This window comes from Trichoderma gamsii (genome assembly GCF_001481775.2).
Source record: "Trichoderma gamsii strain T6085 chromosome Unknown Scaffold_13.2, whole genome shotgun sequence".
NCBI lineage: Eukaryota > Fungi > Ascomycota > Sordariomycetes > Hypocreales > Hypocreaceae > Trichoderma > Trichoderma gamsii.
Window position 1 is genome coordinate 684,034 of NW_020171350.1, and position 23,447 is coordinate 707,480.

The 23,447-nt window shown below is 46.6% G+C and overlaps 8 protein-coding genes across 8 annotated transcripts; 5 read left to right on the forward strand and 3 right to left on the reverse strand.

The window, feature by feature from the left end:
- Positions 1 to 1,881: 1,881 nt before the first annotated feature.
- TGAM01_v204643 (hypothetical protein) lies at positions 1,882 to 3,384 on the reverse strand (the record flags this gene model as incomplete). Its single annotated transcript, XM_018804460.1, has 1 exon — positions 1,882 to 3,384. One exon carries the CDS (start codon positions 3,382 to 3,384, stop codon positions 1,882 to 1,884), a length of 1,503 nt encoding a protein of 500 aa, XP_018662273.1.
- Positions 3,385 to 4,527: 1,143 nt separating this feature from the next.
- On the forward strand, positions 4,528 to 5,511 carry TGAM01_v204644 (glycerol dehydrogenase-1; the record flags this gene model as incomplete). The annotated part of the gene is made up of 1 exon (XM_018804459.1): positions 4,528 to 5,511. The coding sequence occupies one exon, from the start codon at positions 4,528 to 4,530 to the stop codon at positions 5,509 to 5,511; it is 984 nt and encodes a 327-aa protein (XP_018662272.1).
- A 1,029-nt stretch (positions 5,512 to 6,540) lies between these two features.
- Positions 6,541 to 7,886, forward strand: TGAM01_v204645 (fungal specific transcription factor domain-containing protein; the record flags this gene model as incomplete). Its single annotated transcript, XM_024549477.1, has 4 exons — positions 6,541 to 6,664; positions 6,724 to 7,332; positions 7,394 to 7,480; positions 7,537 to 7,886. The coding sequence occupies 4 exons, from the start codon at positions 6,541 to 6,543 to the stop codon at positions 7,884 to 7,886; spliced, it is 1,170 nt and encodes a 389-aa protein (XP_024405817.1).
- A 1,263-nt stretch (positions 7,887 to 9,149) lies between these two features.
- Positions 9,150 to 10,673, forward strand: TGAM01_v204646 (hypothetical protein; the record flags this gene model as incomplete). The annotated part of the gene is made up of 1 exon (XM_018804457.1): positions 9,150 to 10,673. The coding sequence occupies one exon, from the start codon at positions 9,150 to 9,152 to the stop codon at positions 10,671 to 10,673; it is 1,524 nt and encodes a 507-aa protein (XP_018662270.1).
- A 472-nt stretch (positions 10,674 to 11,145) lies between these two features.
- TGAM01_v204647 (major facilitator superfamily transporter) lies at positions 11,146 to 12,936 on the reverse strand (the record flags this gene model as incomplete). The annotated part of the gene is made up of 1 exon (XM_018804456.1): positions 11,146 to 12,936. The coding sequence occupies one exon, from the start codon at positions 12,934 to 12,936 to the stop codon at positions 11,146 to 11,148; it is 1,791 nt and encodes a 596-aa protein (XP_018662269.1).
- Positions 12,937 to 18,267: 5,331 nt separating this feature from the next.
- TGAM01_v204648 (hypothetical protein) lies at positions 18,268 to 20,112 on the forward strand (the record flags this gene model as incomplete). The annotated part of the gene is made up of 5 exons (XM_024549478.1): positions 18,268 to 18,933; positions 18,998 to 19,361; positions 19,416 to 19,480; positions 19,532 to 19,665; positions 19,740 to 20,112. 5 exons carry the CDS (start codon positions 18,268 to 18,270, stop codon positions 20,110 to 20,112), a joined length of 1,602 nt encoding a protein of 533 aa, XP_024405818.1.
- A 374-nt stretch (positions 20,113 to 20,486) lies between these two features.
- TGAM01_v204649 (hypothetical protein) lies at positions 20,487 to 22,088 on the forward strand (the record flags this gene model as incomplete). Its single annotated transcript, XM_024549479.1, has 4 exons — positions 20,487 to 20,811; positions 20,869 to 20,970; positions 21,030 to 21,336; positions 21,401 to 22,088. 4 exons carry the CDS (start codon positions 20,487 to 20,489, stop codon positions 22,086 to 22,088), a joined length of 1,422 nt encoding a protein of 473 aa, XP_024405819.1.
- Positions 22,089 to 22,180: 92 nt separating this feature from the next.
- Positions 22,181 to 23,317, reverse strand: TGAM01_v204650 (hypothetical protein; the record flags this gene model as incomplete). Its single annotated transcript, XM_018804453.1, has 2 exons — positions 22,181 to 23,113; positions 23,174 to 23,317. The coding sequence occupies 2 exons, from the start codon at positions 23,315 to 23,317 to the stop codon at positions 22,181 to 22,183; spliced, it is 1,077 nt and encodes a 358-aa protein (XP_018662266.1).
- Between the last annotated feature and the right edge of the window lie 130 nt (positions 23,318 to 23,447).

A 23,447-nucleotide genomic window follows, 5' to 3' on the forward strand; every position in this document is an offset into this window, starting at 1 on the left:
GTAACTAGATCCCGAATCAAGCAGGTTCTTGCAGGCCATGCACCGCACCACACCGGCCTTTCTCGGACTTTCTCGGGCTTGCGAAAGTTATATGACCTCGTGAGATCACTAAGAGCGCTTGTAGTAGTTTACGAGCACCTAGTACGGTAGCTGCCTTGCTTACTACAGTAGCAGTAGGGAGAAGGGGGCTCGCAAATAACAACTTTGAACAGAACGCGCCCATAAATGATCACTAATACTATACACTAGAGGGGCAATACAGGTTGCAAGAACGGGGTTAAAGGGGGAAATGCGAGATACTGCATACGTATCGCAAACAGAGGCGAATCCACTCTTCAGGTGTCAAAAACGAAACAGCGCTAACAACGGAAGAGCCGACTCTCCCCGTACACAATTTTATTATGGCCACATGAAGTGACAACATTCGCTGCTGCAGTCTTTCTGGTTACGATCTGGCACTGACTACCAATCTCGCGAATAAGAAAGTCCTTGATAAGAAGGGTAATACATAAGTTTCAATGTCACAAGAGCAATAGCCTGACCACTAATGGAATCCGTTCCGCCGCTGAATAGAGGAGTATGGCGGTGTTTACAGAGTAAGCTCACATGTCTTGATTTATCCTATTTTCGGTATCAGAGCAACTCATTAAGCACCAGAGCTAAGTCGACACTTGAGTCATGCCTATAAAGCTTAAGCGGTGCATAATTTACCCAGAATTCTATGAGGATTTTGAGCTTTACCAGGAAATGACTGGAGTCTTTATAGGAAGGTGCTATAAACAGAATCCAGTGTATTGTGATACGAAGTGATTGATAATGCCGAGAGCTAGCGATCTCGTAATCTCTCCCAATGCTGTATCACTAGATCCATAAATAGAGGCAACCACTGATAGCGACAGTAACTGGGGCTCCTTACTGTTGTTGTTTATTTGTTTCTATATCAATGCCCAATGAGTAAGCCAGTTACAAATCGCTACGCACAGTCATAAGCACAGTAGGTTCGGTTTTACGCCCGCCACGTTGCAGTTTTAAGAATTCAAAGTTTTGGAGAGGCTCGACTAAATCTCGGCGGGTTGACATTGGAGCTTCTTATCAATACGGCATTACGTGTATACCTAGTTGAACTCTTTGATGAAGTAGATGTACCCTATAAGAATTTGAAATGTTGAAGCGCATACGCCTTATTAACAGAGCCTCTGAACCTCCTCAGTGTAGTAGCTAGATAAGTAGATACATAGACTGTTATACATGGCAATATGTTAAAGCCTTAGAAACAAAACGTGTCCTCGTTACGATGCATATTTGTGTTAAACTAGTTCTTATATTTGCGTAGAATTTCAAGTTGTTTCTATGCTAAACAAACTTCATTCTTGATCTCTCATATATCAACTATCAAGTGCCGAGTAACGATGGTAGCTCTGAATACTTGGCTGTTGTTTTATACTTTACTATGCTTCGTTGTTTCGTATATATATCATTCAAAATTGTGTTCAGTCCTGTTTACCTTGTGTCTTCTCTGTGTTCTCATCTATCGCGGCGGTTTCGACTATCTAGAACAGGCAGGTAGCACCTAAAGTTTACATAATACAATTTGTTCATTGAGATAAGCGGAGGTATATTCTGAGTTGTGATCAGATGTGAAGCCTAGTCTATATAATCCAGTATGTAACTTTTCAATAATAAATAACAGCCAGCCAGGAGGCGGTCGCCAGCCTTGGCACTTATTTGTGACATATATGAAAGATATGCCACTCATGATCAAAGTCGCTATGATGTCTATTCCTTTTTTTGTGTGGCATATAATGCGCCGGCCCATTCCATTTCATAAATCCATGCAGAAAAATATCAAGCAGTTTTTGTCCATATCGCAGAGCAGTCCAATTACTCAATGGCCGATGCAACTTGCTTGGAGCCGTGCAGCACGGGGTTGACACGATCATCCCATTCAAAATTGAACGACTCTCCAAGTTCCTTGCGGCAGGCAGCCTTCACAGCCTCCAGCACGTTGGTGAAGACGCCAAAGTTGGCTGGGTTGGACTCATCGTTCTCGCCGCCCTGGAAGACACCAGTGCGCACCAAGCAAGTGTTCCAGCCGTACATGTTGCCGCCGATGATGTCTGAGGCGGGGTTATCGCCGACCATGTAGATGTTCTCAGGGATGCGCTCTTCGCCGTGCAGCTGCTCCATCCATGATGCAATGACCTCGTCAGCGTACTTGTAAGTGGCCATCTCAGGCTTTCCGTACACCACACGCTCGAGATCAACTCCAGTGAGCGCCTTGTACATGGCCTCAAGGCCGATTCTGAACGTGCCTTGGCTCATACGAGGGATGGGATGCTCTGTAGGGCAGAGCATGTCGCCCTGTGAGAAGTAGATGGGGATCCGCTGAGAGACTGGGTCGGCGGCAATGGTTCCCAGTCGACCGTCCTCAGATCGGAGCAAGTCAATGATGATTTGCATGTCGGTGGCGTAGTCTCTTGAGTCGGAGAAAACAAGGATGGCCTCAATGTTGACCTGGGAGAAGTCGCGAGGCCGTGAGCTGGCACGCTCTTCCTCTGTGAAAACACGATAAGGGGCGATAGTGGTATCCCATGCGACAATGTCGTTTGGCACTACGATGTCGCGGAATCCATACTGCTCGGCAACCTCTCGGCAGCGGTATCCTTCGCCACCAACTACCAGCACTGTGCCATAGTACTCTGCCAGAGCACGCATGGGAGTGTGTGACTGGATGAACTGTTCTGTGTTGACAGGGTTCTGCAAGATCTTGGAGAGCTGCTGTGTGCGGGCCAGCTCTGGCTTGCCTGAACCGTTGGTCAGGAAGATGTGAGGGATCTTGATGCCGAGCTCGTTGTCTCCATTCAGAATCTCTAGGGCTCTCTTTCCCTCTGGGATCAGTCGATCACCGTGCACCAGTACACCGTCGATGTCGAAGACAAATGCCATGTTCTTGGCCTTCTTAGTCTTATCGGCAGAGATATCTTGGATTTGTGCTGCCAGGATCTCCCTTGTGGCTTGAATAGGAACTGCGCCTGATCCCACAATCGCATCTCGGTCGATGTGATGGACAGAGCTGAGACGAGACTGTCTCTTGGAACGCGGGATGGGCAGAGAGGTTCCGAAAGAGTTTCGAGACGCTCTTCTATCTCTCATTGAGGGTGTCAAGGAAAGATTGTGCATGTACTTGGACGCATCAGCGTGAGGAGATCGTGTGGCAGGTATCTCAATGGCGTCATGAGAGAACGAGGTTGGTGACATTGGAATAGCCAAAGACCCAGCATGAGGTGGGTTTGCTGTGTCATCACCGGCAGCATTTGGCTGGCTGCTCTGCACAGGCTGTGTGGGCGTTTCCACGCCAAAATCGGCATCGTCGAATGTAGCCATGGTGGTTATGATTTACGGAATAAAGGTTATGGGTAGTTTGTTTTCAACATTTGCTGACAGCACGGGCTTCTGCCTTTAATACACGGCCGAGGAAGAACATATATAGGAGAGCTCATCCGTTGAGCAAGTGGAGTCAGTAGAGCTGATTTTCGATAATAAGATACACTGGTCTACACAAGAAGGTTTGTACATGATTCAGCTCTGATGTCATGGCTCTCATATGAAAACACCGGTCGCCTCAAGTCCGTACTCTCTCCTTTCCTCACCGTTGTTGTTGCAGTCGCCAAGGACCACTCTCTGTGCCACAATTTGCCATCTCAGTCCAATAGAATGTGAAATCTGCCTGTTGCTTAAGGAGTCCGTCGTCATCATCGGCACTGAGTCGGCATAGTTGATGCTCGTCTTATCCACAGCTTATCCTGCCAGTGGGCGGATTTCCACCTAGACGTTGATTTCGGTGTAAGAGATTTCGAATTGTGGAGTCGCGATATGGGCCAGTCGGATGGGCCGGCTCCAGTCGAAAACATGGCTAAGGCGCAAAGCAGCCCAGAAAGATGGAGCCTGCGGGTCTCTTGTGGCTGTTTCATCTCATGGCATTCGTCAAACTCGGTGGACAGAATGGCACGCCAGCACGTGCCGAAGTCTATTGTCTTTCCCCTATCAGCTCTCCTATCAGGGCAGCAGGGTATCGCCGGGGGCAAAACTTCGCGAAGGAAAAAAAAAAGGTAGATCTTTATTATAGTTCTCAAGGAGCCATATTTTACCCGCCTCTTGCGTCATTGGATACGACTAAGGTGGGTAAAAAACCCTGTTGGCTACAGCAGCAATTCCACTATTGTGGGCAACTTTTGTTGAATCGCATCATTGTGGATAACTAAATAGCATCACTGCCTCAGCTTCTGAGCTTTTGAGCGTTTTGATCTCACCGCTAGGAGGGATTATTCTATAAGAAACGACGAGCTCAGAAATTGATCCACGTTCCTTGGCAGGGGCTGGACACGCATCATCTCGAAACTTCTCAACGATAACGATATCTTGTCACCTTATCTTGAGCTTTATACGCGGACGGGACATTCACTTACTTCATTCAACCTACCTAAGACTACATACCCGACTTTCTCAGTGACGAGATTGAGCTTCACAATGGCGACAAACACAAGTCAAACGACACTCTCTTCGAAAACTTATACCCTCAACACCGGGGCCAAGATACCCGCTGTTGGTTTCGGCACCTTTGCCAACGAGGGCGCCAAGGGCGAAACTTACGCAGCTGTCACAAAGGCCCTGGATGTCGGGTATCGGCACCTCGACTGTGCGTGGTTTTATCACAACGAAGACGAGGTTGGCGACGCGATAAGAGATTTTCTCGCTCGCAGACCCGATGTCACCCGCAAGGATCTGTTTATCTGCACAAAGGTTTGGAACCATCTTCACGAGCCAGAGGATGTGAAGTGGAGCGCCAAGAACTCGTGCGAAAACCTCAAGGTTGACTACATTGATCTGTTCCTTGTACACTGGCCAATTGCCGCCGAGAAGAACGCGGACAGGACAGTCAAACTAGGCCCGGATGGGAAATACGTCATCAACAAAGCGTTGACAGAAAACCCTGAGCCAACATGGCGAGCAATGGAGGAGTTGGTTGACAGTGGCATCGCGAAGGCGATTGGCGTATCCAACTGGACGATTCCAGGACTCAAGCAACTTCTGGAATTCGCAAGGATCAAGCCAGCGGTCAACCAGATTGAGATTCATCCATTCCTGCCCAACACAGAGCTCGTGGACTTTTGCTTTCAAAACAACATCTTGCCCGAGGCTTACTCCCCCTTGGGTTCACAAAACCAGGTGCCAACTACTGGTGAGCGGGTACGGGATGACCCAACTCTCAACGCGGTTGCAGAACGTAGAGGCTCCAGCCTTGCTCAGGTTCTCCTGGCTTGGGGCTTAAAGAGAGGTTATGTTGTGCTACCCAAAAGCTCAACCCCGAGTCGCATTGAGAGCAATTTCATCATTCCAGAGTTGACCGAAGAGGACTTTGCAGAGATTCAAAAGGTTGCTGAAGGACGACATGTTCGGTTTGTCAATATGAAGGATACATTTGGTTACGACGTTTGGGCGGAAGAAAAATAAGCCTGCCCAAGAAGTCAAATAATCAGTTAGCGAAGAAAAGTTTACTTGTCATTAAACTATAGAGGTACGCGCATATTTGTGACATGAAAGCTTCTTGTATTGAACAACAAAGGCTTCTAATTGAAAGGGCTACGCGGTCAATGGAGAGAATTTTCCGCGCAGATTTGTGACATGAAGGGCTTCTTGTACTGAACAATTAAGGCTTCATATTAAAAGGGCCACGCGGTAAATGGAGGGGACTTACCCTCTGGAATCTGAGCTGCATCACACTCGTCAACATTCTTACACATGTATGCGCCTAATGATATGAGAGATGTGCGGACTATTTAGGATACCTGTAAGAAGAGCAATCGTATACTACCTACCTAGGTACCTATTAGCAATCCACTTATCGGTACCCTAGACATTGTAATCTCTGGAAGCAATTGAGATTTAAACATACATACCGACGTTTTCATAAATTGCAAACAAAAAAAAACATGCGGTCAACTAGGCATTGTTGAGCAAATCATACTAGATCTCTTAATTACACGTATTGCCAGAATCCAGAATATAGCAACGACAGCAGTTAGTCGCATGGTATTGCATAAGTTTGTTGATGCTGCATCGTGACTCAGCACACATCACAGGCATTTAATCCATCACATCACATGTCAATTTGAATTTATAAGCTGATGGAATGCGAAAAACAGAAATTAATTGTAAATAACATTCTTTTGACAGTTTTCTCCTCTGTTGTATTATTAACATCGGGACGTGTTCCGAGTAGCCAGAGCACAACCGGAACGCCCTGTGATTGGTCGTTGGCCTTATCTCATATCCCCAGCCCAAGCCGATGTAATCCATGTGCACCTTAACTTTGGGCCTTCGCGGCTTTCTTCTGCTGCTATACGCAAGTTATCAGCGGATGACAGCAAGGTCTTTCAATTACCTCGATTACCTCAATCATACAGTTATATAATTATACAATCGACAAGGTACCATTTGGTGCCGACATTTCGCGTCTGAGAAAGAGCACGCGTAGTCTTCATGGACTCGTATTCGCAATCTCCAAGCTCGGGAGCGCCGCCAAGGAAAAAATTGAAGATCGGCAATGGAAACGCCTGTGAGTTGTGTCGCTCCAAGAAGATAAAGTGCGATGGAATGCGCCCAGGTATGATTTGTCCATCACAGTCAATGAACGTCTCAAATCAAGTCTCAACGATAGTTTAGCCTGCGGCAACTGCCATAAGAAACAACACGTCTGTATTTATCAAGTCAATGCGACTACAGTAACCCAAGAGCAGGCGACAAAGATTCCCGGTATTGGATACAGTGGCAGCCCCGGTACATTTGCCGGAGAAGTAAAAGCCGCCATTGATGCGAGATTTGGTGCAATTCCCAATGGCCTCTCCAATGCCATGCCAATGTCAGATGCTCCGTTATTCGAATTACAGCTGCCTCGCAGACGGCCCAGCGACGAGCATCTGGACAAGGTTTTGCCGCCACGCCGACAAGCTGATGAACTACTACACGCTTTTTGGAGGTATATTAATCCGGTAGACTGCTTTCTTGACAAGAAAAGATTTTGTCGCTCATACGAGGCCTTGTTCGCAGGAGGGGACTTGGGAACGGATGAGCATACATTCATTTGCACTTTAAACGTTGTGTTTGCCTTTGCTACTCAATCTCACGAGTCCAAGGTAGCTTCAGAAAGAGATGCAGCCGCAAATACATACTTCCTGAGAGCATGGAATTTACTAAACCCGGAAACTATTCTTTGGGAGCCGCCGTCTTTACAGATTGTCGAATGTCTATTACTAATGAGCCGATACCTCCAATGTACGAATAATCAACACCAAACATGGATGGCAGTAGGCTTGGCGATACGAATTGCGCAAAGCCTACGAATTCATCTCCCCAAAACTTCAGACTCTGGCATCTCAGATGATCAAGCGCACTGGCAACACCATCTTTGGAACTGCTGCGTGTATGCTGACATGTATGTTCACTCCACTAGAAATTGATCAAAACTAGCTCTAACAGTTCCAAGAACGATATCCTGGATGCTGGGCCACACTTTAATAACATCGTTGGAGGCCTTGCCGAGCAGCACAAGTAGAAAGTATTCTTACGATAACTACTTGCCCGAGACAAATGAGCTATATGAAATCAGTCGTTATTTCGTCAAGGCACAGACCTCAACTAGTGGCAATGTGGCTGAGAAATTTGGGCTGTCTGGACAGAACCAGCGAAAGGAGTCTTATTGTAGCGTAGTGTTACAGCATGAATCTTGCCTGATCCAATGGGAGAAGGCAAGGCTCGGCACGACGCCTCTCGAAGAAAGCGAAAATCACGATTTGAAGCTGCGAAGGCATATTCTCAAACTTCGGTAACGTTCACACCATCCTCCCGCTAACAGCATTTGCTCTAATGACTCATTCTCATGGAATTTCAGCTTATTGCATGCTCGAATCCTGCTATTCAGACCGATGCTAGCACGTTGCTGCTTCTTACAACACAGCTCCTGCGCAGTCAGCGATCCGCACTATGACACCTCTTACAAAGGCCATATGATACGATATGGTGCTCTGCAATGCGTTGAAGCTGCACAGAAAATGATTTCACTTGTTGACGAAGACTCTGGGAGATCAACGCCCAACGTCCCTTGGTGGTATCGTATCTTTCACCTCCATATGGCGGGTACTATCTTGCTTGCGGCGATGCAATCTGTGGATTTATTTACACCATCTGTCTCAGAGAGCTGGCAGCAGACACTCTCAGGTATCAAGAGGCATGAACATCTCTGTTCATACGTACCGCAATTTGCATCTCTGTTTCAATCATTGTCAAGGAAGATACGACAGCCAGGGCGCAGCGATTCACTGGAACAATTGTCGGATGCGCAATTTCACGACATGTTTGAAGAATTTGGCCTCCACAATGACGGCTTCCTCTTTGATGATGTCAATGAAACTTGGTTATAAAGAAGAAAGCTATGGACTGTTAACTTGATGTATACACCAGAAAGGCGGGGGGAGGGGGGTGATACTGATTGCACCTGGATTCCTTTCTTTGCTACTCCGATGAGAATTTATACCCAGGCATGCCTGCGCGTGCTATAGAGTCCTATTTGTAACGATATTAGTTGGTTGTATTATTGAATGAGCTAAAGTAACTTTGCGCAACTGATGGTAGACTCATCTGGCTGCACAATTTCTCTCTACTCATCGTTTAAAAGTAAAGCTCTTTACAGACGAAACTTGGTTGCTCGGCGATAACTCCAGTAGATGGCTCTAGATCCGCGGATATTGATACCGCTTCTACTAGAGGGAGAGCATAGAATATAGCGACATCGGACGTTTATACTGCCAATCCAAAACCTGGTCAGAAATTCAATATCATGTTAATCATTAGTGAGGATTTATGGGGCAATGAAGCCAACTTTTAGCATACTGGCCATTCATAAGCGCTTCCGGCAACTTGCCTGTCTTTCGGAACAGGTTCCGAGCTCTTATAAACTTGTCGGAGTGACGGGCAAAGGAGTCGCAAGGGATCAGAAGCAGTATATATAGTAAATAATATGTTGATAACCACTAGCTTCTGTCTTGATTTCACAAGTCTGATTACCCATCTGCTAAACTCGCCACTTTACAACCATGGCCATCATCCAAGTCGGCAAGACAGACAAAGATGAGTCTCCGACATCGAAAAATTACAACGGAGATGGAACAGACTCGAATCCCTACATTGTCGAGTTTCAGTTTGATGACCCTCGAAATGCCATGAATTACTCTCCCGCCAAAAAGTGGTTCATCATTTTCATTGTCTCAGTATCTGTCTTCGCTGTCACTCTGACCTCCTCTGCCTATTCGGGCTCCGCGAACGAAATACTCAAGGAATTCCATTGCAGCTCGGAACTCTTTGCTCTGGGCATTTCTCTCTATGTACTTGGATTTGCTATAGGGCCTGCGCTGTGGGCGCCGCTGTCAGAGCTTTATGGAAGAAGAATCCTCTTTATTACAACACATACATGCATGGTAGCCTTTGTGGCCGGCTCAGCGGGAGCAAACTCGATGGCAACGCTATTAGTCTTCAGGTTTCTGACGGGAATGTTTGGCGCATCGCCATTGACAAATGCCGGGGGAGTTATTGCCGATCTGTTTCCAGCTTCCCAGCGAGGCTTAGCAATGATCTTCTTTTGTGCCGCGCCGTTCATGGGACCGGTTCTGGGCCCCATCGTTGGCGGTTTTATATCGATGAACGTTGGATGGCGATGGGTGCAAGGGGTATGCAGCATCTTTCTTGGCGTTGTCTGGATTGCCGGCTCGATATTCGTTCCAGAGACATATGCGCCAGTGATATTGCAAAGAAGAGCGAAGAAACTCTCGAAAGAAACGAACAACACATACACGACCGTTTTCCAGCAGCGTAATAGTGCGCTGGCGCCATCGGAGATCTTCCGCAAAGCCCTCATGCGACCTTGGATTCTCCTATTCCGCGAACCTATCGTCTTAATCGCCGCGACCTACCTGGCAATCATATACGGTACCATATACATGTTCATGCCAGCACTGCCCATCGTCTATCAGCGGGGTCGAGGATGGAGCGAAGGAGTGGGAGGCCTGGCTTTCCTCGGTTTAGTTTGCGGCATGCTAGTGGGAATTGTATACGCCATCTTCGACGACAATCGATATAAGAGGCTTGGAAAAGCAGCTACGCCCGAGTCTAGGCTCCCTCCTGCGGCGGTTGGCTCTGTTGCTTTGCCCATCGGGTTGTTTGCTTTTGCGTGGACCAACTCACCCAGCATCCACTGGTCCGCTAGTATCATCCTTTCCGCGCCATTTGGCTTCGGATGCGTGTTGGTGTTCTTGTCCTGTCTCAATTATCTGATTGATGCATATACAATCTATGCAGCATCGGTTCTGGGAGCCTCAGCGATGCTCAGAGCTTTTTTTGGCACAGCCTTTCCACTATTCACAGACCAGATGTATGATGGTATCGGCATTCATTGGGCAAGTACAATACCGGCCTTCTTGACACTTTTATGCTTGCCATTTCCGTTTGTAATGCTCAAATATGGAGAGATGATACGATTGAAGTGCAAGTACGCACAGGAGGCAGCAGCTTTGATGGCACAAATGCTCGCGGAAGCTTCTGCTAGGTCGAGTGACGGTGAATAAACGCTTATAGCTTCAACCCGTCAGTTTCGATAAGAAATTTTAGCTTCACAATCTTTCTTTTCCTCAATAGAAAAGGTGGAGGATACAGCAAGATGATCTCTTCATATCAAGCACCTGCGTGGTAGGAATGCCCAATAGCTGTACTCTAGTGTCGACAACAAAACATCAGGCTAGGAAGAATAGAAGAATCGGAAAAGCCAAATAGGTAAAGATTATTTATTTTATTGAGATACATCGTTCTATTCAAGCAATTTTGGAAATCTATAAATTTATCAAAGCCAGCCAAACTCCACATAAACCCCATTTTCATTATCCATTCTCTGAATTAAGCACCGTTTACCACACCAATAACTTAAATGCGACCCGTCGTGTAAGAAATTGAGGCTCCCATAGACTGGCAGCCATTAATCTGAAGCAGGTTGAAAAGCCGAATATTGACTTGGAACAGTCCACTGGTCAGATCTGTGCCATATTAGACGGCAAACTTAGATCGAGCCCGCAGTCTCGCGCCAAAGTACCAAATTGCCGTAGTACCAAAAATGCCGGCGCAGCTCAACCCTGCAAGCAGTGTAACACCTCTGTCCACGCCCAAATTAATAAACAGGGGCCGCGCGAAGACAACAGCTCCACCGGCAATGCCCGATCGCCAAATACTGTTACTGGCGAACAGAGAGGCGGCGTACTTGGGGTAAGAGAGAGGAATGTAAATGAAGAGAGACTGCATTGTCCAGAAGTGGCCAAAACAGAAGATGCCCACTCCGACAAGTGGAACGACCCAATGAATGCTGGACCTGGCCGTCCAGGCAAAGATGAAGAGTCCAATTGGCAACAAGATTGAGCCAATAATGGCAGGGACGAGTCGGTGTTCTTGTGCTCTGAATCCATTCTTGATGTTATCAGGGACCATGTAGAATTGCAAGTAAGCAAAGTAGGCAGAAAGACCAAGGATAACACCAACGAGACAGGCCAAGAATGTCAGGCCCGTTTCTCCAAGGTTAAAGCCGTAGAAGACGGGGAAAACTAGAGGAAACACTTCGAAGAACGTATAGAAGACGCCATAGAAGTATCCAGTATAAAGATTGACAAAAAAGATGGACGGATCCTTCATCATAATCTCCAAAGGCTTGATCAGTGCATCCCAGAGGACTGCGGATGGGGCCATGTCGCGCTGATCAATTTCACTCTGAGCCTGAAGTCTTGAATCACCTGTCAACCTGCGCAATCGCTGCGCACGACGCAGTAGGATCGTGTGTGCTGATGTCTCCGGCATGAAAAGCAATAAGAGAACTAATGAGCCTGAGGACATCCACACAATTTCCCACATGGCCCACCGCCATCCATTGGCTTGCGCGGCGAAACCTCCAATGACTGGACCAATAGACGGGCCAGCCCATGCGGAAAACACCCACCACGAGAGACCAAATGGGACATACATGAGAGAAAACATGTCTCCAACAGTGGCACCGCCGTTGGCCAGAGCCGGAGAGCCAAAGAAGCCAAGCCAGAATCTCAAAGCTAAAAGGCTTCCAAAACCATTCGTCACGGTCGCAGGAAACGACAGAACCCAGTAAACAATAAATGTCAGGATATAAATGGGGTTTCTCCCAATGCTAGGGATTTCAGAGAGAGGCGAAAAGAGGAGATCTCCGATACCATATGCCAAAACGTAAAGTCCCAGGCCCAGGGTAGAAGCAACAGCGCTGATATGAAACTGCTCCTGGATTCCTTCTTCAGCAATGGCGTAGAGGGGACCGGCACAGTAGACTGTAAATGTGTAACAGCACAGTACGAAAACAATGAAATATCTTTTCGCGCGAGACCAGTTTTGAGGGTTGGCTGGGTCGTCTGTTGTATACCAATCCACAAGAACAATGCCATCTGTTGTTTTCTCAGGGCTGATGGGAATAGATTTGGTGCGCTGCAGCTCCATCTCCCTTTCGGCTTGGAACCGCTCGTTGGTGTATGGCGCCGAGTGAACGCTAGTTATTGTCCTCATTCTTCCAAGAGCCTCCACATCATCGTCTTCATTGCGAAGAGATTCAGAGTCATCAGAGTTTCCATCGTCTCTGGGTGGTGCAGAGAGAACTGCATCCAAGCTGCGAGGCTGGTTGTGCAATTCCGGCTTTTCGCTTGCGTTAAGCAGCTGCTTGTATGCCTCTGGTAGCTTAAAGCTATCTTCTTCTTCCGGATATTTAAATATCTTGTTCCGAGTAATTAGACGGAGCACCTGGCCAAGAGGCGCTTCTCTAATGAGATCCTTCATCTTTGTGCCAATTCAGCAATGAGGGTGTGACAATGCTGATTTGTAGTGGGTATATGGTGGTTGTGTAAAGCTTAGCAGCTATTGGTAGCCGCGTAAGCAAAAGGTAGGAATGGAAACCTGCAACTGTTTTTGAGACCTGTAGTTTCAAGCTGTATGTTGTATGAAAGTTGTATAGTTTATGAGACTGGAGGAATGATGGTGTGTTTGGATGATTGTGTGTCTTACTTCTTGGAAACAGGAGGGGATCGTAAATGTTAAATATTACGACGTTGGCCGCGACGGTTCGTGAAAGAATGTTCATCGCCAAGCTGGATGTGGAACTACAGCAAAGTTACTAAGGTGATTACCCAAAACATTATCATCAGGGCCATTCTTTGCGCTTCGTCGCTACGACTTTCACTGAATGCTTAGACATTACCAAGCGCCCCCACTAACCTAACCAGGTAATATGTTACTGTGCCTTTCTCCTGATTCAAGCTGGACATGTCTCGTAAGCCAATAGAAAAGACTCCCAAAATCTCAAATCTAGACGCCATGGAGCTAATCGCCCTGCCATGTCCAATGATATCATCTTCCCTTGGCAATAACGTCCGATGAACGTAGGAGCAGACAGTGCAAACTGCGAAGTGTCAGCAATGTAGACTAGCCCCAAACATACAATAGTAAACAGGCTATACTTGATTTTGCAAATTTGTCAGCATAGTTTCCATTTTGGGAATATTCTTTTTATTCTCTAGCTTTGCTACAGCTCTTACTGGCATCGAGTTTCTAGGCCCGAAGTGGAAATGGAGCCCGCATGCCAGGGCGATGGCAGTGATTTCAATCGTCTAGATTTGTTTCTGAATACTGTACTCGTAAAGCGGTACGCCCGGAGGCTTAGCTGGCATAGCTGCCGGTTTCTAAGCTCGGAGTACGGCATATAAGTATGAAATCGGAAATAGGAGCGATTTAAGCTTAGTCTTTAGCCCCAATCCTATCGTAATTGCCATCTCATTGTCAGAATACCATCTTCCTAGTGCTTCCGAACGAGACCCCCGCAAGCTACAGGTGGCTTCCGTGAAGCTTTGGCAGCAATAACTTGAGATAGCTGGTCTAGTTACCTAATTTCAGCCTGGGAAGAGGCTCCTCAAAATTGCAATCGGAATAAGCTAATACTACTGACGTCCATTTGGCAGATGTAATACGCTCGGCTATCTCGCAAACATACTTTCTATATAAAGACTAGAGAGCTCTGTTAATCCGATTATGATATCAAGCGGCCATTGACATACAATCAACGTGCAATAACAGTCTCCTTACAAAGTACAAAATTGAGAGCAGGATGTTGCGGAGCGTAACAATCGCCAAGTAGTGACCGTAGCTCTTGGCATTCCATCACGAGACCTTGAGCCTGCTATCACGCCAAGAGAAAGTATATAAGTCGCCCCATGCCTAAGTATCATTCGGTTCAGGCAATGACGATCGCCGCCGGTCAAAGTATGGTTAGTACATGCAATGCTATATCTGACATGCTCGAGGATCAATGACATGAAACTGTACTACCACACGAATTAGTGTCAAAGCTTGTGTCCGTACCACGAGCTCGGGCGGAGCTGCTGCACGCTAATAATACTTTACACACTTGATCCGGGCAAATACCTAGCTTGAAAAGCATTCAGCATTTGCCTAATTACGTTTCCCTAGCTGTGTGATAGTATGTCATGATGTAACCTTCATACGAGTTGCCTTCTCGGAGGGAGTTGAAGATGAGTTAGAAGAACCTTGGAGTTTAGAACAGGCAGACTCAAGAGAACTGTGCGTCGACACTTGAAGTTCCTCAAACCCACTGATATGCAGGTCATGTATATTCGAGACAGATCTGGTTTAGTGTAGGATGCTTTGGATTAGCAAATAAGTTACGGGCTGAAAGTACTGCAATATTTTGGGCCCAATAGCGATTTCAACCATCAATATAAGACAGCTAGTATAAAAGAACATATAATCTTGTAGGATTTTAGCCTTTTAGCATTTCAAACCTGGTGGGGGAGAATCACGTCTCATCGATGTTTTTACGGCTGAACGTAAGTATCGCTGTTTGTAGAACATGCAGTAGCGCCTATAACCTCGAGCGCTTGTCCATATCATTATCCAAACCAGTCAGTACTGAAAAGCTCCACATGATATTCGTCACTGAGTAGCGGTTTAAGCGTAATATAGTTCACCGTAGCTTAGATTAGCATCGCAATGCACATGGCGTTGAAGAAAAATGGCTGGATAGCTCTTGAACAGACTCCTCTCTCGATGATCGTGGGTTACCCTAAAGTCGAAACTATATCATCATTTTAAGTTAACGCCTAATAGAGTAAGCTCTGTTAGGCATATCAAGTATTCCAAAGAGCTACGTGATTAGCATATTACGTGTAACAGTGATGTCAATATGATTTTCATGTACATATGCATCTCTTGGAATATGGATTACCTCTACATGATATATGATCTAGCCGTCGCTTGAAAGAGAAAGTGTAGTCCATAGCTAGATCTTATCGTATTTGGAGGCTGATTACGATCGGGAGCGGGAGGTGCACCGCGATAGGGAAATAAGTCCCCTGAATGCTTCCTGCCCTTAGCGGACTAGCTGTTTCGTCACTGCTTACGGAAGTTCCAGATACGCGATAACGGTAGCAAAGATCAATAAGCAGCGAAGTTGCCAGACTATGACGTCAAGTAAATTTACAGTTGCTGACATAAAGCATCTCCAGCAAGCCCTAATGGCCTTTAAACACCAGCGCGGTGTAGACAGACGTGAATCTCCAAAGCTCGTGAAGCTGTTCTGGCCGTCAGCTGTATTGGCTATAAAAATGATGGATATTGAGTTGACTAAGCTAAATAGCTGCGATCAGACTGCCGCAGCAGGCAGGAAGAGGGCTCAATGGGGCTTTTCCAATTGCTAGCGCACGGCTTGAAGGAATAACTGTAAGCGAGTATTTCCATCTCTGACACATTCAGTCTTCTCCTTTTCAATGAAGTGATCCAGTGGCTATAATATGAGCATATCATTCTTCTGTTGTTGTTGTTGTTGTTGGTCTGTAACTAATGCGCTGACTGTTAGATGCGACAATTCTTTTCCATGCAATACCGCTAAAGGTTTCAAGTCGACTTGTTTCCTACATCGCTTAATCATAGACCGAATTACGACCTCATACTCTGGCTTGAAGACTCCAGCGCCTTGTGTAAAGTAATTAGCTAACAGATCAATATTGATTCTTGAAATGAGCAAATAAAAATACAGAGGTCAAGATGCATATGCCATGTATGTATTTAATGTTCCCGCGGTAAGGCGCAGACTAAACTTCTAGTAGCGCTTTGTTGCACGTTGAGTACCACAGTTGACCAGATACTAGTTTGAACAAAGTTGAATGCTTAGGAGGGCACATAAGGCCATCATGCACTCGCTTTTGTAGGATGAAGTAGCCGAATGATTACGACACGTTTTCCAACAATCGACATCCGGCTAAAGAGTCAAGTATGCTACACGTCCGAGCTTCAGCAAATCGGCTTTCCCCACTAGCCTTTCGACAACGGAGCATGGGCCGAGAGAGGCTATCGAAGAGGTATTGCAGAGTATCAGCAATTATATACTCACAAAATTGCCATATTGGTCTTATTGTGGTGCCGGTTAAGACATATAGGAATTCTGGCCATTCTACAACTATATCGGCCGGTAGCGGATATACTATGCAAGCTGAGACGCCTTCCGCAATCAGGTCCTGACGACGACACTTGATAGCCCTTGTTTTCGTCTGTCCTGGCCAGCCGTCATATGTCTTCTAATTTATGCCACGGTACTCGAGTAGCTGTCATCTTTTCTATCATTCGTTTACACTGTTTTTGACGCCTTTTGTTATCCAAGCGGCTGAAGCATTTTACAGTCGATCTGCCTTTCTGTCTGATTGCTCCAGCTACATTGCTGAGTTCACTTAGTCGCATGCATATCTCGAATTCTTTCCGTTACTTCATTCCGTAAAGAAGCCAAATCTTGCGATTGTCGTGAATTCTCAATACAAAAAGCCCTGTAGAGAGGTCAATATGCCATCAATGTTCCAAATAGAACCGAAGCTACCTTCAACACAGTTTTCGGAACGCCTGTAATACAACTGTCCACCCATGTAAGCACTTTAACCGCTAGCCTTGTTCTTATTCATATTTTAGTTTATCAATACTGGATTAGTATTCACTTAAGCTTCGATAGGGGCATTGGCTAGTACAGGGCTTCCTATCAACATGATACGAGGTGCAACGTTATGGCGCCTTGTATCGATACGCTACCGGGCGACAGAGAAATATTATCTCGCTCTATCAAAAGTTATGTTACATCCCGGTACCTACAGCAAAGCATAATCTCTCGACTAATGGTCGCTATTAGACAGCTTAAAAATGCTGGTTTTTATCTTTGACCACGTAGTGAACCGCGTGTATCAAAGTTGAACAGTGGGGGGAATTATTGAGCAAGCCCGCTGCTAGTCCCTTTGCTGGTCGCTCGGCGTATGGCTCCTGATTAGACCCAAAGCCAATTTGCAGACAAGTAAGCTTACCTGAGTAGTTAATTTCGCTTTGCTATGTGCGAGAGAGAGAACAAGTACCTCGCAGTAGTAGGTATGGCACATATTGGTGGACACGAGCAGTGCTCCCTTCACAAACAGTACCTGCGCCAAGCGAGACCTAAGATCGGCTGACCTTGTACCGCGGCGTTATCCGAGGCGAGGCGTAGAACCCAGCCCTGCCTCTCCACTTCTCCGCATTCTCCCCCGCCTTACGGCCAGTGATAGCTACAATATTCTTCCATCTCTCGGTAAATCGGCACAATTGGCTGTAGCTTATCAACGCTAACAGGGGGTTTAGAATGAAGCTTTTCCATCCTAGTGGTGTTATAGCGGTCTACTTATCCCGGCCTGTCTCGTTTCTCTATCAAGGGCCTGCTACCGAGCGAGCGCTATCTACCCCACGTATGTACAATCGGCTGGACTTGGATAAGCGACGGAAATATTGATACCAGTACGACACTCGCCTCAGGTGACGTTACATTCTCGATATCAACACGGATTATCCCTTGTGTGGAAAAATTATGGCCTCGTAGACCGGCGACTTGGAGTAGATCGACACAACCAGGTCGGGGTTGATCCTCAAAAATGTCCCCCACACAGAGCTGCTTCCACGTACTTTAAGTTGACATATATTGTCTTTGCCGCCATGCCAAGTTTTCCTTCCTTTTTTTCATATAGGGGACCAAAGATCAACAATCGTCACTCACTTATCACTGGTTGACTAATCGGTCGCCAGGACGTCGAATCCAAAATGGAGAAACACGAGGAGGTAACTGGTGTCGGGCAGGAAGTCAGCCGAGACGAGAAGGGAGATGTTGTCCAGATCGACGTGACCCGTGATATCACCCGCGCCGAGCATGAGCTTGGCTTTCGACAAGCTTTGCGACAATATCCCACCGCCACATTCTGGGCCATGTTCTTCAGTATTGCCGTTATTATGTCGGGCTATGACGGTCAAATCATCTTCTCCTTTTACGCTCTCCCAGCATTCCAGAAGAGGTATGGAATTCCCATCGGCGACGGCTTCGAGATCCCAGCACCATGGCAGACGGCTCTCGGAATGGGCAACCCAATTGGACAGGTCTTGGGAGCTCTTGCAAGTGGATATCCTATGGAGCGATTTGGCCGGAAATGGACTTTGGCTGTCTGCTGCGTATGGTCTGTCGGATTTGTCTTTGTTCAATTCTTTGCCTCGTCTCTTCCTATGCTCTGTGCCGGTGAGATTCTTGGTGGCTTGGCATACGGCTTCTACGTGGTCATTGCACCAACGTATGCATCGGAAATTTGTCCGCTTGCACTGCGAGGTCTGCTTACAGCATTTATCAACTTGGCTTTCGTCATTGGACAGTTTATTGCTCAAGGAGTCGCTGCCGGCTTGGAAGGCAGAGAAGATCAATGGGCGTATAAAGCACCGTTTGTATGTACCACGCCCTTTATAGCTGGACACTGTTCGTTATTTGGTCCCTTACTAACAAGATTAGGCATTGCAATGGCTTTGGCCAGTAATCATTCTCATTGGACTACCTTTTGCTCCTGAGAGTCCATATTGGCTTGTTCGTCGGGGGCGTAAGGAGGACGCTCGTAAAGCCTTGGAAGCATTGTCGTCGTCGAAGAATAAACCCGACATTGACCAAGTGCTGCTTGGCGTTGAGCAGACGGATCTCTTGGAACAGGAGTTCGAAGCGACTACGAACTACTTGGATCTATTCAAGGGCGTCAACCGTGTGCGGACAGAGATTACAATTATGGTGTACTTGATCCAAGTCATCGCCGGAAATCCGCTTATCGGCTACGCCAACTTCTTTTTCGAGCAGGCCGGTCTTAAGGCTGCCGACGCATTTGATAGTAGGTGGCTGGCAAACGCCATACAGTCTTAGAATCGCTGCTGACACGCAATAGTGGGCGTTGGAAACACGGCGCTGGGTTTTGTTGGCACCATTACCTCATGGTTCTTGCTAAACTACGTGAGCATCCTGCATTCATTGGGTAGCTAAGAGTAATGCTAACCGTTTCAGTTCAAACTGGGCCGACGAACAATCTATAACACCGGCATGTGGGTGATGACGCTACTTCTCTTCATCATCGGCTTCCTTAGCATTCCCACAAATAACCAAGGCGCAATTTGGGCAATGGCTAGCTGCATGGACGTGTAAGCCGAAATCTGGCCCCTTTCCCTCTTGCTTTTGGGAATCTCGGTGCTAACTCATGGTTTTACCAATGTAGGTGGACATTTATCTACCAAATGACAGTCGGACCAATCTGCTTCGTCATTATTTCCGAAATATCTTCTACGCGTTTGCGAACGAAGTCCATTGCGTTATCCACCGCCGTGCAATCCTTCTTCAATATCATCAGCACAATTGCCATGCCTTATATGCTGAATACCGATCAAGCAAACTGGGGTGGAAAAGCAGGATTCTTATTTGGGGGCATAAGCTTTTTCTGTGCCATCTGGTGTCATTTTAGACTTCCCGAAAGTAAAGGAAGAACTTTCGAGGAACTTGACATTTTGTTCCATAGAAAGGTTCCCTTGCGAGACTTTAAGACTTATGATCTTTTGGCAGAGACCGAGTTGGAGAAAGTGCAAACAGCATAGAAGATCAAATAGGAAGAAAAAGGATATGTTTTCTAAATTATGGTTAAGCTGAGAATTGCTATTGTTGTCACCGAGTTTGGCTAGCGTGTGCCGATGTTTGCCAAGGCCTTCCCAGTAAGAAGCATATTTAGGCAATAAGCCGCCAAGAAACACTTTGCATATATTCTTATAAGTAAGGTTATAATAAAGGATAATGGCTATTAAAGTAATAAAATCATCTCTTAGTCAGAATAAGGGGTGGGAAGACCCTTGAATTGCTCTGCTGCGGATTGCGGAGATTCCACAGCCTTAACTCCGACCTACCACTGTAAGGGTATGGCCTGACCGAATCAATTGACGGAACTTTCTGTGCTCAACATCGAACAGTATAAGCCATGCCAGGAACATCATTTTTCTTCGTCGATAGCGCTCAAAGCAACAGAGCCGCCAAGAAGCTCGTAAGGAGCCACGTAATGAAGGGCAAGAATGCCGGCAAAAGATTTCACCGGCGATCAAGGCTGCAACTCGCTCCGACAAGACTCAGAGCAAGTGAGCGGACAATTATATTGCGGCAGGATCTGGATAAGTCAAGAAAAGAGTACCGCTACAGTGACGAAGAACATGCAAAGCTTAACTCTATATTGGTCTGTCCCAGCAATGCGATCCTCACAGGCCTGCCGGTGAAAATCACCAATCCTTCCATGGAAATAATGAATGAATGTCAGGCTCTCATATGGCCTATAGCCTCTTAAAGCAACCACTAATGATCGATAGTAGACTTTACCCGCACAATGAACAGACTGTATCGCCTTCACCAATGGCTTTCTATGGATGAGGTCAAAGGAATGTGGCTCCCTATCCTTTTCGCCAATCAAGCAGGTATGTTTGCACATGGACGCCAGAACCATGCAATCACTCTAATTTAGCTTACTCTGTAGCTTACTATTGCAATATTGCGCTCATGCAAACCTGCAATGAGATGTACTGCAACAACGGAAACAGCTCGCCTAAAGCATTGTATCATTTGTCACAGACGTTCAACCATGTCACGAGACTACTTGCTGGTCCCGATGCCCTGTCAGATGCTGCAATCATGATTGTAGTGAGCCTTATCAGCAGTGAACTGATCAGAAAGGGATACGGAGACCTCAAAGTTCATCTCAGCGGCCTACAGAGAATGATTCAGCTTCGTGGTGGTCTGTCTAAACTCGAGGGAAATCCTGCGCTATTACTGAAAGTCTGCAAGTACGTAATACTATAAAAAGATTGTCGCCAGTGTAACAGCTCCAGCTTACATGCAATTTGAAAGGGTGGACATAATGCTTTCGCTTCAACATGGTGGACCGCCGCTGTTCTTTCGAGATCGGATGATCAAGGTACGGGATACTCTAGCACTCACCAAACTAGACATCGATGGCGACGCCGCTGCATCCTGTCCGCAGCATGAGTTGCTAGAACCATATCTTCACGGAATATTGGTGGACATGATGGGTGTGGCGTCACTCTTCAACAGCGGCGCAACAATTGATCTGGAAACTCTTCAAGAGATGATACTATCGCTTGGGTATCGCCTCGTACAGTTCTATCCTTCGGGGGAACGAAGGCTATGGCACTTACAAGCCTCCTATCACATCGGCTTAACGATATTCAATTTGACTGTCTTTCTACATTCTGGACGTCGTCAAATTGTGGACTACGAGCGCGTAGATCGCCGGCTGAAGGAAATCCTTAACACTGACTTGGAAGATCAAAATCCTGAACTCGCTCTCTGGCTCTCAATCCTTGGTGGTATTTGGGCGTCTGATGGCTATGATGGGCACTGGCTTCCACCAAGAATACGGCTAATAGCATCAAGGCTTGATATTCGCAGCTGGGATGAAGTATGCGTTGTAATGAGCCACTTCCCCTGGGTTCACGCCTTGCACGATGACCCAGGCCATGCATTATGGGACCAAGCACACCAGGATGAGTCAATACCGAGTTGGATAACATTTTGAATGCGTGTATTTCATCTTTAACTGTACCAAGTAACTCTCCACTTCGACCATCTAGACACTAAGAACTCAATGGCTCATAATGGCATATGATCCTACCAAGAAAACTTTTCCTTTACCAAATCTTCCGATAGCGCCCAGAGTCTCTCGGCCTCGCTGCTTGCAACAGCAAGGGGCATTGCCGAATCACTTATCTGACAGTCCACTAGAAACGATCCGTGATTCTCCCTCCCATTGACGGTTTCACCGGGTTTCAATTTCGGGTCCAGTGCGGCCACCAACGAGGTTGAAGCTCCTGCGCCGAGGGTTTGATGGGTAAAAATGCCTTTGGTCCTCATACCTGCCAAGGCTGCTAATTGTTCCTCGTTAAAGTCCCTGCCGAGTTCTGTTTCTATGATGCCTGGATGCACAGCCAAAGAGAAAATGCCGTATTTCTCGTACAGTCTCTTGGTTGCTCCGATACCAAAGAGCACATTGGCTACTTTACTGCGGTTGTAGCCGTCCAAGGGAATGTAAGATCGGTCTCGACAGTCTGCAAAGCCCCAAGCCTCTAGCATCGCATACGGCGGCTGTTCTGCTTCCGGCAGCTCTTTGTTTGGCTTGTCGAAATTGATGTCACTCCAACGCATGGTTGCAATGGTAGGCGATAGAGAGGAGACATTGACAATCCGCGTGGTCCCCTTGGGCTTGCCCTCTGCAGATTTAATCAGCTTTGGCATAATCAGGCACGCCAAGAGCCAATGTCCAATGTGATTCGTCGCAAAGTGCATCTCCAATCCGTCGACGCTGAGTGTTCGTTCTGGAACACACATCACGCCGGCGTTATTCACCACGATATCAATCGTAGGCACGTCAGACCAGGCCAAAATTTCTGCAGCTGCAGCACGAACCGAATTCTGGCTGGAAAGATCAATCTTTAGAGCACGGTAGCCGACATCAGGAAAATCCTTCTTCAAGGCATCGATGCACTCCTGGATCTTGTTCAAATTCCGCCCGGCAACGATCAGGCAGGCAGGGGACTGAGAGGCCTATGTGATTTGTCGATTAGTACATGCAGTCTAAGAACTTACAAGGACACGATTACTTACAAAAGCCTGTGATGTAGAAAATCCAACTCCACCACGGTTCACTCCAGTAACTAAGATGGTCTTATTGCGAATTCCATCCGGAAAAGCCTTGGCAACGTCAAGGCCCTCTGTGTCTCTATTGAACTCTGGGTGCGATGTAGTCATTTTAAGAGGATATCGAAAGTTTGGGAATCTAAGAGATAAGAGAATGAATCAAGATTGATAAGTGTATAGATTTTGTAGCTTGAGTGAAGAGTGAAAACTGCTAAGCAGAGGCCGAATATTTATACTCTGT